This window comes from Phoxinus phoxinus (genome assembly GCF_949152265.1).
Source record: "Phoxinus phoxinus genome assembly, chromosome: 9".
Classification (NCBI taxonomy): Eukaryota; Metazoa; Chordata; class Actinopteri; order Cypriniformes; family Leuciscidae; genus Phoxinus; species Phoxinus phoxinus.
In genome coordinates, this window is record NC_136884.1 from 36,636,541 (window position 1) to 36,650,890 (window position 14,350).

Sequence of the window (14,350 nt, forward strand, 5' to 3'; positions counted from 1 at the left end):
AAGGTCTATGTGGCGGCCATATGAGCTTACCCCATTCCGTTGGGTGGAACATCTTTGGGTAAAGACCCCTTGGTATCTCGTTTCCTTCGTGACACTTTGAGGCTGAGGCCTGCTACTCGCACCAGGGTTCCGACATGGGATCTGGCAATTGTCCTTCAAGGTCTTTCCCAGGCTCCCTTTGAGCCTTTGGAGGAGGTGCCAGCCTTTCTTACTCTGAAAACTCTGTTCCTCCTCACTATCTCATCTCTAAAAAGAATAGGAGATCTTCAGGCTTTGTCAATTGCTCCCTCGTGCTTGGAATTTGCACCTGGCATGGTTAAAGTGTTCCTTCATCCAAGACCAGGTTATGTTCCCAAGGTCCGCACTCATGTGGCCAAATCTATAGTGCTGCAGGCCTTCTGTCCTCCGCCTTTTTAAGATCCGGACCAGGAAAAGAACAATCGGCTATGCCCTGTCAGGGCACTGGATGCTTACGTCCACAGAGCTGCCTGTGGCGCAAAACCGATCAATTATTTGTATGTTTTGGACCCCCTAACAAAGGGTCCCCAGGATCTAAGCAGAGAATGAGCAAGTGGGTGGTCGAGGCTATCTCGCTTAATTATGAGTCGACTGAACAGCCTTCTCCTTTGGCTGTCCGGTCTCACTCTACTAGGAGTATGGTGGCCTCTAAGGCTCTAACTTCAGGACGTTTGTGATGCGGCAGGGTGGTCCTGACCGCATACTTTCGTCAGGTTTTACTCCCTGGACCTGGACTCTACCCTGGGGTCTTGGGACTTTCGTCCTAGTCAGTCCCTCCAGAAAAACGATATTATGCGATCGCATGATTCAATGCATAATCAGCAAAGTCCGCATATTTATGCGGGGGACGCATTTTTTCAAATTTGCCGCATAAATTGCCGATTTCCGCGTGCAAAATATGCGGGCTTGCATGATTTCATAATCCCCGCATTTTCGTTGCAAAAAGTCACATATATCTTAGCAAAAAGTTAAAAAATTTCTGCGTTTACTTCACACAAGCACAGCCATTTGCCCTGTGTCCATGGGAACGTTATGAAGTGACGTAATTGCGCGACATCATTGAAAAGCTGCAAACCCCGTTATGCTGATGAAACCATGATGAAGCTCGCAAATCATTCTCATTTGCCAACAAACATAAACGCAAAAGACCATGGAAAGCAGTTTCCCAGTGTGTTACATGACAGTGGGGGCAAATTATTTTGTACTCCGTGCAACTGTGTGTTGGACCACAGGCGGAAGTCGACGCTGGACAACCACTTTGCCACTTTGTAATTTTTACAGAAGTTGTAGCATATTCATTTTGTAAAGCTACAGAACTTGTTCGACTCATTAATGTTTTGTAAGTTTGAGCCATGTGTTTATTAAGGTCTGAAATAATACAAGATGAGACCTTAAATATTCCCAGCACTTTATGTGAGGTAGTATGCTTGCTTATCATAGGAAGTAATAAGAAATTACTCTTTACATTAAAGTAGTAGCTTAGTAAATAGGGTGTTGGGGAAAAAAAATTTTCTCTCTTTTTCATCAAAGCGCAGTTTTTGCAAGTTCCCGCAATTTCACCGCATAAAATTGCATAAATATCCCGCATATTCCATCGCATTTTTTAAGAAAACGTGCCGCATAATCAAGGATTTTTGCCCGCAACAATCACAAAAAAACGCCGCGTTTTCTGGAGGGACTGCCTAGTGCTGCTCTTCTGATTTCACACAGGACAGTCACTTCTCGCTATGGTGGCGTTGGTATAGACCCCTAGCATCAATTCGACACAACGCGAGTTCCCTTGAAAGGGAACGCCTTGGTTACGACTGTTACCTTGGTTCCCTGAAGAGGGAACGAGCGCTGAGTCACCTGCCATATCTCCTACGTGTCTGTAAGCTCTTGCTCAGACCTTAAGAAGCTGTCGCTGCTTTGTTTGGGCAGGCTTTATAGTTTCCTGGTTCATGAAGTCACCCGCCTCTGACGTTCCGTCACACCATTGGACTGATTTTACATGTGCTTCAATACATCATCACGAAAAGTGTTCCCCTAGCGTCAATTCGACGAAGCGTTCGTTCCCTCTTCAGGGAACCTAGGTTACAGTCGTAACTGAGGCGTTTCTGGACAAATGTTTTTTTTTTTTTTTTATGTGGTTATAACCAACCCAACATGGTATTTTTCTATTGTAAATGTGGTTATAACCAACCCAACATGGTATTTTTCTATTGCTGTCATTATTTTTTTTTAATATATAATTTCAATATACACTAAACATTTGGATGCATGATCGCAGTCTTTCTAATAACGTTTAAAAATTATATCTTTCTTATGCTAATATGTGTCTTATGCCTAATGTTCTTAGCACATGGTGATTTCCTGCTAAAATGCAGTGTCATTATGTTACCGTGTGTACTATTTCACCTGTGTCTAGAAACAGCCCTCAATGTGACACCACTGATGCGCTTGATTTGTTGCATTTATCAAGGTGGTTTATCATCCAAATGATTTCCTAGAAAGTTCACATATAGTGTAAATGGCAAACGCTAGCATTTGTAGCTCTAATGTCATACAATGAATATGAGAAGGGCTGGATTGAGGTGAGTTACTAAAGATTAATAAGATCCGCACAAATCTGACAGTAGTGCAGGTTATTGATGAAGTGTGGAGGTGATGAGCTTTGATTTCTGTTTTCTGTAGAGTTTCCAGTCTCTCTCAGCTCCTCCTGAATCTACAGACGTAAATGACAATCCCTTCAGTTCTCTCTCCTCTTTTGATGGCGTGAGAGAATCTGTCCGTCAGCTGAGAGACAAACTGGAGGATTTCTGCAAAGAGGAGATGAAGAAGATCTCTGACAGAGGTAAAGTCCTGGAGATTCTGCTCTCAGAAATAATCCTACATCATCTCAGATCATGTAGAAGATCATATTAGAAATGTCTTAGGAACGGATGCAGGGATAATTTTCTCTTGACATGATAATCACACTCTTCATGTCTGTTGATTTATACAGTCACTCTCTCCATCATTGATCCCAAGACCAGGAACGAATTCCTACAATGTAAGTCACTAAGAAAACAAGCAGAGAACTCAGTGTGTTCATGTTCTTCCTGTAGAAGCTGAAAGAAAACATGACAGAAGAGTTTTAGAGTTGATCATGTAAATAATGATTTGCACAGGATATCTGATAAACTGTACTGAGACACTGCTGATATATTGAACATGAAGAGTTCAGCTACACTGAAAAAAATGACACCCAGTAACACTTTATTTTAAGGGTCCATTATTATGCAGTACACTGATTCTTGAGAGTCGGGACAAAACACGTTTTAAAAAACTTTTTTTTAAAATACACACTATATCAATTAGAGTTATATACGTTTCTGCAGAGAAAGGTCTTAGCTATTTAACCATGTAAAGGAACAGGTTCTAAATAAAAACACATTTTAAACAAATTTACATGTTTCCCTTCAGAACTGGATTTGTGTCAACTCCGTCAGACACACTAAAAAGTAAACAATTTAAATTCTTCCAATCCAACAAGAATCTAAAGTTATGAAGTATATTGTAATAGTGTTTAGTTACTCTGATATGTAAACAAAATACAATATATAAACTTGAGTTGTGATTTCACACTATTCTGAAAACTCAGATTTCTAAATATTTGCATTTTCAAACTTTGATTTTAATTTCAATATTGTAAAAACAAATTCCTTAAATAAATAAAACCTAAGAGGATGTAGATCAGATGGTCCTTTATTACAAAAACAACACCAACTGAAGGAAGAATATTTTTTTTCCCAAAAAATTAACGAAAACATACATCCAAACGTCGAAGATCTGATGGTGTTGACGAAAAACTGACGGTGTTGACGAAAAACTGACGGTGTTGACACAAAATGTGTGCATTGCTGATTATTGAACAGATGTGCTTTTTAAACACTACTACTCAAACTACTCCTTGTTATTAGAGTATTGAACTTACTGTAAAGCAAACTATAATAAACATATTGCACATACATAGTTTCCAACTATTTTAAATTAAACCGTTTCCAACTATAAAAAACAAAAAAAAACAATAAGGGAAACCAGGGGCTACCCTCTGCCGTGATAATTTTTTTTGGCCATATCGCCCAGCCCTACACTGGCTTCTCATTTGTCTATCTGTCTCTATATATATAAATATATATATATATTAAAGTGCTGGCAAAGTTACACGTTACACAATAATAAGTAGACCACTGCCTGCCCATTCTCTACAAGTCAGATGCGTATGGTTAAATAATGTAATGCATGATATGTATGTGCATTTATGTGTAAATAAAACCCTGAAATAACAGTTTAACCCTTCACTATATTCACAAATAATATTATATTCGCACATTAAGAGGTTATTGGTGGATTTGTCAACTCCGTCATCGTACAGGTCAACTCCGTCAGACATAGAACCTGACGGAGTTGACGTCTGACGGAGTTGACGTAAGGATATGTATTTTCCACCAAAACATGTATTGTACACTGCAGCTAGGTAGTTTTTCCTCAGTTGCTAGCTGTCCCAATAACCTCACTAAAATGCTTAAATTCAATCCACTATGGTTTAAAAAAAGTATCTTAACAGAAAGATGGTATTGACATGGTGCAGCTGTGACCATAGGAATATTGACATTGTTTGTCTAAAATATAAAAAAATGTAAAACGTACTAGAGCATGTGTGGTATTGCTGCATTCACCACAGGCAGGGAGATGAAAAGGGGTCCTCAGGGATATAGCTGACCATGCTATTTCCTGATTTAAAGAGCTTTATGAAAATATCTGACGGAGTTGACAGAAACTGAGCACACAACTTTAATAGGCAGATTTCTATGGAAAATATTGTTTGATGTTCACTTCATGCATTGTTTTTTATATGTATACCCCTTATTTTGTATTTTATATATATGTTTTCACAATTGTAGAGCTTTTTTAAAGTTTTTTGGGATGGTTAATGTTGTGACCTCTTGCTGAGGACAAGTGCAATAACATTGACCTTCTACATGGACCTTCAAATTTTCCCAAAAAGGTAAAAAGTTTATTCTAAAAATCAGATAGGTATATACAAATCCTTTAGATTTAACTTTGTAAGTATGCCAATCATGATGAATTTCTTAATTTTTGCTATAAATTAGACTTTTCTATGTGGGACATGTTTTGTCCCGACTCTCAAGAATCACTGAGTAGTGAAGCATTTACACACCATTAGTTAATGGTTAACTTTACATAAAATGCATATTTCCATTATTTATGCGGTAGTTAAGCTTTAACAAATCAGCAATTAATAATGAACTGAACATATATTACATTTACATTTAGTCATTTAGCAGACGCTTTTATCCAAAGCGACTTACAAATGAGGACTACAGCAAGCGAGTCATCGTGAAGAGGCAAAAATAACGCAAGAAGTGCTCAAAATACAAAGTTCTGGCATTTTTATTTTTATTTTTATTTTTATGTCAAGTGCTCACGGAAGAGATGAGTTTTCAGTTGTCTTTTGAATGTAGTTAGGGAATCTGCATTCCGGACGAGGGTAGGGAGATCATTCCACCAGCAAGGAACCGTGAATGAGAATGTTCTGGAGAGTGATTTTGTGGCTCTCTGTGATGGTACCACGAGCCGTCGCTCATTGACCGATCGCAGGCTTCTGGTAGGGATGTAGACTCGTAGGAGCGAGTGAAAGTAGGAGGGAGCTGAGCCTGTGGTCGATCTGTAAGCAAGCGTCAATGCCTTGAACTTGATGCGAGCAGCGAGTGGTAGCCAGTGCAGAGAGATGAACAGAGGAGTGACGTGGGCCCTTTTGGGCTCGTTGAAGACAAGACGGGCTGCAGCATTCTGGATCATTTGTAGAGGTTTAGTTGCACATGATGGGAGACCGGCCAGAAGAGCATTGCAGTAATCAAGCCTAGAGATAACCAAGGTCTGGGCGAGAAGTTGTGTTGCATGCTCAGTTAGGAAGGGCCTGATCTTCCTGATGTTGTGCAGTGCAAACCTGCATGATCGAGCTGTCTTTGTGATGTGGTCTGTGAAGGTCAGATGCTCATCAAATGTTACTCCAAGGTTTCTGACCGACCTTGATGGGGTGATTAAAGTTGAATCTAGCTGGATAGTGAAGTCGTGCTGTAGGGACGGATTGGCAGGGAGGACGAGAAGCTCAGTCTTTGCCAGGTTGAGCTGCAGGTGATGTTCCTTCATCCATGCCGAGATGTCCGCCAGGCAGCTTGAGATACGTGCAGCTACTGTGGGATCATCAGGTTGAAATGAGAGGTAGAGCTGGGTGTCATCAGCATAGCAATGGTAAGAGAAGCCATGTGCTTGTATGATGGGTCCCAGTGATGTGGTGTAAATGGAGAAGAGGAGCGGTCCAAGAACTGAACCCTGAGGAACCCCTGTAGTCAGTTGATGTGCTTTGGATACCTCGCCACTCCATGCGACCCTGAAGGACCTACCTGTCAGATAGGACTCAAACCAGTGGAGAGGAGTTCCTGTGATGCCCAGTGATGAGAGGGTGGACAGGAGAATCTGATGATTCACAGTGTCGAAGGCAGCAGACAGATCCAGGAGAATGAGAACTGATGATTTGGAGGCAGCTTTTGCGATCCGTAGGGCTTCTGTGACTGACAGCAATGCAGTCTCGGTTGAATGCCCTTTCTTGAAGCCAGATTGGTTTACATCTAGTTGGTTGGTCAGAGAGAGGAAAGATGATACTTGGTTGAAGGCAACTCGTTCAAGTGTTTTCGCAATGAACGGTAGGAGAGAGACAGGTCTGTAATTCTCTAAGAGTGATGTGTTTAATGTGGGTTTCTTAAGCAGTGGAGTTACCCGAGCCTGCTTGAATGCTGTAGGAAAAGTGCCAGTGTGGAGCGATGAGTTGATGATGTGTGTGAGTGCTGGTAGAAGTGTGGGAGGAATGGCTTGTAGAAGGTGTGAGGGGATGGGATCTAGAGGGCAGGTGGTAGGGTGACTGGAGAGGAGAAGTTTAGATACTTCTTCCTCGGATAGTGGAGAGAAGGAGGAGAGAAGGTGTTTGGGAGTGCGAGGGGTTGGACTGGGTTCGTGTGTGTGTGGAGCTGAGAACTGACTGCTGATAGTTGATGTTTTGATGGTAAAGAAGTTAGCAAAATCATCAGCAGTTAAAGAGGAGGTGGGTGGTGGTGGAGGTGGACAGAGGGGAGAGTTGAATGTCTTGAAAAGAGTTCGTGTGTTAGCGGTGCTGTTGATCTTGTTGTGGAAATAAGAAGATTTTGCAGCATAAACATCGACAGAAAAGGAAGAGAGCAGAGATTGATACATACTAAGGTCAGTTGTGTCTTTTGATTTGCGCCATTTCCTCTCTGTTGCCCTGAGTTTGGTCCGGTGTTCACGAAGAACCTCAGATAACCAGGGGTTAGAGGGAGTAGTGCGTGCTGGCCTGGAGGAGATAGGGCAGATATTGTCTAAAGAAGAAGTTAGAGTGGAGCATAAAGTATCTGTTGCCGTATTAACATCCAGAGATGAGAATTGTGAGTGTGAGGGAAGAGAAGATGACACAGCAGAGGAAAGATGGGAGGGAGAGAGTGAGCGCAGGTTTCGTCTGAAAGTAACTGGTAGGGGGGTTGGTGGAGCATGGGTAGTGAGTTGAAGATTGAAAGTAATGAGGAAATTATCAGAAACGTGGAGAGGTTTCATATTAAGGGCATATTAGCATTATTTACAACTTACAACAAACATTTGAAGGATAAATAAGCAGAAATAAGCCAATAATTAATAGTTAACTGAATGTACAGTAAATGCCTTCTAGGTCCGTGTATGTCACGTTTTTGGGTTTTGTTTCTTGTTCGTCATTGTCATGTTTCTGTGTCTTGTCATGTGATTCCCTGTTTGTCATGTGATCCTGCCATGTGTCTTGTCATTGGTTAATCGTCTGATCATTGTTCACAGGTGTTTCTTTGTCTTGTAATTATTCTATGTATTTAAGCCCTCATGTTTGCCCTGTGTTTTGAGGTCCAGTTTTGTGTCAAAAAGTCCAGTATTGAGTGATTGATTGTTTCCCTGTTGATGTTCTTGTTCTTGTTTTTGAGTTCCATGCCTCGTCATGCATTTGTTTTATGTTTTTAGAAATAAAGTTGCATTTGGGTTCTCTACAACTTTCCTCCAGTGGACTAAATCGTTACAGTGTACATTCGGAAAATTAGTTTTTGTCTTCGAAATGGAAATGGAATAATGAAGAAACCGAATCACATATTCAACCCTTCTCATGTACCTAAATAAACAAATCTAGCTTCGTTTTTCTTTTAATATATAAATATATATATATATATTGTAGATGTTTGATTAGAAATAGATTAAATGTAGTTGCAATAAAAATCTCGTTTATTCTTTTCAATAAAAAAGTTGTTTTTTTGTTGCTTCACTAGGAGCTACTTTTTGCATCAAGATTTTTTATGAATACGGGCCCAGATTCATAATTCCTGATTCTGATGTTTTATCTCCATCAGATTCTCATCAGCTCAATCTGGATCTCAACACAGCACATAAAAACCTCCATCTGTCTGAGGAGAACAGAGTGATTAAATTCACTGACACTCTCACAGTCCAGCCGTATCCTGATCATCCAGACAGATTTGATGTGTGTCAGCAGGTGTTGTGTAGAGAGAGTGTGTGTGGACGCTGTTACTGGGAGATCGAGTGGAGAGGGAGAGGTGTGTTAATATCAGTGTCATATAAGAGCATCAGCAGGAAGGGACGATATAATAAGTGTCGGTTTGGATATGATGATCAGTCCTGGAGTTTGTCCTGCTCTTTCTCATGTTACTCATTCAGACACAATGACATATGGACTGATCTCCCTGAAAAGCTCATTAGCAATAGAATAGGAGTGTATGTGGATCACAGTGCAGGAACTCTGTCCTTCTACAGCGTCTCTGACACAATGAGCCTCATACACACAATCCAGACCACATTCACTCAGCCGCTCTATCCTGGGTTTAGGCTTTATTCTAGATCATCAGTGAAACTTGTTGATTAATCAGAATAGATTGTAGAGAGATTCTACCCATAATGCTTTGAGCTGCAGCTCTCACTGAAATAAAGAGAAACCCAGAAAAAAACAGGCAACGATACTAACAGAGAAGAGAGAGGAAATATGAGACACAATGAGACCCACTGCAAACATGTCTGGATGAACAAATCCAAGTCTTTCAACTCAAAACTGAATTTAAGACATTCAAAGATCTCAAAAGACAAAGATACTAAAGTTAGAAGCAACAATGAAAGAAATACAGGAACAGACATCTAGATTAAAACAAAAAAAGGCATGTGTATTTGTGTACATTTTAGCGACTTTACATTTGGCTTCCTGTAAAGTTAAGAATTGATTTTAAAATAGCTGTATTTGTGTACAAGGCTCTGTCTGGTGTTGCACCAAAATACATTAGTGATGTAATGACTGAGACAATCAGACACAACTATTTGTTACATTTAACAAATAATCTTTAAAGCCAACTCTTAGCAATGAAATGTCACCCCAAAAGAGGCAAGAGAGCAGAAAAGGCCTCAGTCGGCAGGGCGACCATTAGATAAGATGATTTTATTGCTGTTAAAAGTGTGTTCATGTCACTATTGTGTTCTGTCTAGTCTGCAATTGTTGTTGTTTATGCCTGATTAGTTAACCTTCATCCACCTGAGTCTAGTTAGTTCCCTTGTTTACCCTGTGTATATATTCTCCAGTTCTGTCCCGTGTTGGTTATTGCTTGTGTGTTCATGTTTCTGTTAACACGCTGTTACATTAAATCCTGTTATCGTTTGAATCCTCCTTCGTCAGTCTGATTCATATGCCAAGCTGTGACAGAATAACCGACCCTCATGATGAGCAAATTTAACTTAATGGACTCACCCACGCTGCAGCTTCTCCTCCGCCCGGAGAGCAGGCCCTACCTAGGTTACCTGACCCGTTTTATCCGGTATGGCGATCTCACCCTCACAGCCAGCGAGCCCGAGGCGCCCACCAAGGTCGTTTGTGAACCAGCCAGAGTTGACGCAGGCAGGTCAGTCCATCACAGAGCCAGGAGCAGAGCGGACTACAACCTAATAGACCTGTGGTTCGCGGACCCTATTCCCACTAGGGCTGCACAATTGTGGCCTGTGGAGGGTGCTCCGGGAGTATGGGGTCCGGGGTCTTTGCTAAGGGCTGTCCAGTCCCTGTACGACCGAAGCAGGAGCTTGGTTCGCATTGCCGGCAGTAAGTCAGACTTCTTCCCGGTGCATGTTGGACTCCGGCAGGGCTGCCCTTTTGTCGCCGGTTCTGTTCATAATTTTTATGGACAGAATTTATAGGCGCAGCCAGGGGCCGGAGGGTGTCTGGTTTGGGAACAACGCGATTTCGTCTCTGCTCTTTGCAGATGATGTTGTCGTGTTGGCCCCTTCAGACCAGGACCTTCAGCATGCACTGGGACGGTTTGCAGCCGAGTGTGAAGCGGCTGGGATGAGAATCAGCACCTCCAAATCCGAGGCCATGGTCCTCAGTCGGAAAAAGGTGGCTTGCCTACTTCAGGTTAGTGGAGAGTTCCTGCCTCAAGTGGAGGAGTTCAAGTATCTTGGGGTCTTGTTCATGAGTGAGGGAAGGATGGAACGGGAGATTGACAGACGGATCGGTGCAGCTTCCACAGTAATGCGGACAATGTACCGGTCTGTCGTGGTGAAGAAAGAGCTGAGCCGCAAGGCGAAGCTCTCGATTTACCGGTCAATCGACGTTCCTACTCTCACCTATGGTCATGAGCTTTGGGTCATGACCGAAAGGACAAAATCCCGGATACAGGCGGCCGAAATGAGCTTTCTCCGCAGGGTGGCTGGGCGATCCCTTAGAGATAAGGTGAGGAGCTCGGTCACTCGGGAGGAGCTCAGAGTAGAGCCGCTGCTCCTCCACATCGAGAGGGGTCAGCTGAGGTGGCTCGGGCATCTGTTCCGGATGCCTCCTGGACGCCTTCCCGGGAAGGTGTTCCGGGTACGTCCCACCGGGAGGAGACCCCGGGGAAGACCTAGGACACGCTGGAGAGACTATGTCTCTCGGCTGGCCTGGGAACGCCTCGGTGTCCCCCCGGAAGAGCTGGAGGAAGTGGCTAGGGAAAGGGAAGTCTGGGCATCTCTGCTTAGACTGCTGCCCCCGCGACCCGTCCCCGGATAAGCGGAAGAAGATGGATGGATGGATGGATTACAATTACAGATGCCACGATTACAAAAGAAAATCCACTCTGCGTGCGTGTGTTTACAGCATGTTATGTTATGAGAGGCGAATCACGACCACTTCAGAGAACCCATCACAATAGGAACTACCAGGCAGTGACGTAAGTGTAAGTGTATTTAATCTCAGAAAAACGGATTTCCTGTCCTGTCAGCCGTTAAACTGTGCTCGTAGCACGCACTCTTCAATTGCAAGCGCAAATGCGACGGAATAAAAAAAACTATGAGCATGCAACGTTGTTACGTTGTAAATTAGTCATTAGATTTTCGTTCTATTCACCAGGAGCAGTTTCGATGTTTCATTAACAGTTCTTGTTAGTATTGTGTATGCACCATGGTAACTGTCGTTTCCATAACCCAAAATGCCACTTTATTTTCACTTTGTGTTATTTTTTATATTTTTAAATGACTGTGGTGGCTTGTTACGTCCCCCAGCTTTGGTGTCTGTTGCTACAGGTGTTTGAGTGCATGCAGTGTGTGTGTGTGTGTCTTAATTACAGATGAGCCACACCTGAGCGCAGCCTGCTTGCGCTATAACAGGCTACTGAGAGCACACCGGAGTGCGCACACAGAGCCTGGGAATCAAGCTGACAATTTGTTGTCCAGACGTCCACCCGGCAGTAGGAAACGTTCCGCTTCAGCAAGATCTTGGTTATAGTAGCATAACCTACCTAATCTTTGATATCTTTTCTGTTAATAAATACCCCTACATTTTATACGAGTCGATCTGTGTGCGTCTCTCCTTTATGTTAAGGGTGGTGTCCGTCCGCCCGTAACATAGTGGGGGCTCGTCCGGGATCAATATTTGATTTAAATCGGACTTTAGTGTTAAATTGCGGAACTTCTGAACGCTACAACATTTTGGTGAGTTTTCTGGTGGGCAATTATGGTGATCTGTTCATTTGTTTAGTCGAAGTTTATTTTATTTTGGTGGATCTCTCAGGAGGGGGTACCCAGATGCCTCGAGCTGAGTAAGCCACTGAAGATTGCGTAGATATTAAGGATTTTTGTTTTTCATAATTAGTTAGAGTAGTTGGACAACATTTTGCCTATCAGAATACCTTTAAGTTAAGTTGTAGCTTGTGAAATATTGTGGCATATCGCCTATTTAGTGAGCGCTGGTACTAATTACACTAGCATATTGTTTAAATTCGTGGGTGGATAAAAAAAAAACGTGGTCGTTTATAGCCTATTGTGCTTTTTGTTTGACCACTTTAGATATTAGCTACCTTGTAGCTTTGTTGCAGTGAAACTGCTTTGGTGATTTTTTTTTTTTTCCTTCTCCCTCATTATTATTTGTACTTGACTTTAGTAAGTATTTTAAACGTTTTCTCGTGTTTAAAAATATATATTACTTGATATTGTGCGCGTTTTAAACGTCTGCTAGCGTTAAAATGGCAACAGAGGAAGCATTCATTAAAGAACCATCTAATGAATTGCTTTTGAAATTTTCGAAAAGGGCAGTTGTTAAATTTAGCTGTAACTTATAAAGTTGAGCTCACTTCTGTTGAAAAGCGTACCAAAGACACAATCAAGGCCTTCTTACAAGCTGCTTTGGTTAGTCAGGGCATTTTGCCTGTAGAGAAACAAACTCCCGTGACTACAGAAGCATTACAACTGCAGATTCGGTTGAGAGAGTTGACTATTAAAGAAAAAGAAATTGAGTTTGAGCGTGAGCGTATGCAAGTGCAGGCACGTGAGTATGAACTTGAAAATCGATTGCAATTAAGAAAGCTAGAAATCGAGGCTCAGAGGGAGGGTGTCGCTCCTTCTGACCCTACTTCATTTGATGTCACTCGCCACATTCGACTTGTGCCACCTTTTGTGGAAAGAGATGTGGAAAAATATTTTCCACACTTTGAACGTGTCGCGACCAATTTAAATTGGCCAAAAACTGCGTGGGCATTTCTCCTGCAATGCGTTTTAGTGGGGAAGGCGCAGGAGGTTTACTCGACTCTAACAGTGGAGGAGAGCGGTGATTATGAAATCGTGAAAACGTCAGTTTTGAGGTGCTATCAGCTGATCCCTGAAGCATATAGACAGAAGTTTAGGAACTTAAAAAAAACTGAGCGACAAACTTTTGTTGAATTCGGTCGAGATAAAGCAGCCTTGTTTGATCGTTGGTGCTCATCACAGCAGGTTGATAATCAGGAGAAATTGCGTGAATTGATTCTTTTGGAAGAATTTGGGAACTGTCTGCCACCTGCTGTGGCGACCTATTTAGCTGAGCAGAAAGCCAAGTCCATTTCAGAAGCTGCTATACTCGCTGACGAATATGTTTTGACGCATAACATCACCAGAGAACGTTTTCGCTTGAAAGTTACCCCCTCTATGACCACTGAAGTAGATGCGAAAAAGAGTGTAGTAAAACAAGAGGACAGACACTGTTTTTATTGTAAAAAGCCTGGGCATGTTGTCGCAGATTGTTTAATATTGAAGAAAAAACAGTCTACAAAACCAATGGGTCTCGTTAGTTCTTCTAAGAAAATTCCGCCCGTCCTTCCTGCAGAGTTAAAGTTGGAGAAAACCCAGTCCATGTACGGGCCCTTTATGACAAACGGTACCGTATCTGTGCCTGGTGAGGAGGCTGTGGCTGTGCGCATCTTGTGAGACACAGGCGCTGCGCAGTCTTTCCTCCTTCGCGGCTTATTACCATTGTCTGAAAAGACTGCAACTGGAAGTAGTGTCCTTGTTCGGGGAATCGAGATGGGTTTTCTGGATGTTCCCTTACATTACGTCCATCTTGATTCAAGTTTAGTGTGTGGTGACGTCGTTGTGGGCGTGCAAGACTCTTTACCAATCCCCGGTGTCACGTTTCTTCTTGGCAATGACCTAGCCGGTGGAAACGTGTGGAGCCGTGGTGATGTCCCACCTGAAGTTACGTCGGTGCCGCTCACTCAAGAATGCGCCGATGAGTGTGCACAAAAATTCCCTGAGGTTTTTCCTGCTAGTGTCGTCACTAGGTCGCAGACTAAAAGCTTGCAGGATGCTATACCTTCCGATGACGTCGATCTGAGTGACAGTTTTGTCGCTCACCCTGCAGAGTGTGAGAGGCTCTGCGAACCCACTTATACTCAGAGCCGTAGTAGGCATGTGCCTGTAATGAAGGAGACAA

General features: G+C 42.5%; 1 protein-coding gene across 1 annotated transcript in view; it reads left to right on the forward strand.

The window, feature by feature from the left end:
• Positions 1–9,909, forward strand: part of LOC307004134 (tripartite motif-containing protein 16-like protein) — a 20,890-nt gene extending 10,981 nt beyond the window's left edge. Inside the window, exons 4-6 of the mRNA XM_079623102.1 lie at positions 2,692–2,851; positions 3,002–3,049; positions 8,496–9,909. Of these exons, the coding sequence (XP_079479228.1) occupies positions 2,692–2,851; positions 3,002–3,049; positions 8,496–9,025 (738 nt within the window). The 3' untranslated portion in view covers positions 9,026–9,909. The remainder of the gene's footprint in view (positions 1–2,691; positions 2,852–3,001; positions 3,050–8,495) is intronic.
• The last annotated feature ends 4,441 nt before the right edge of the window (positions 9,910–14,350 follow it).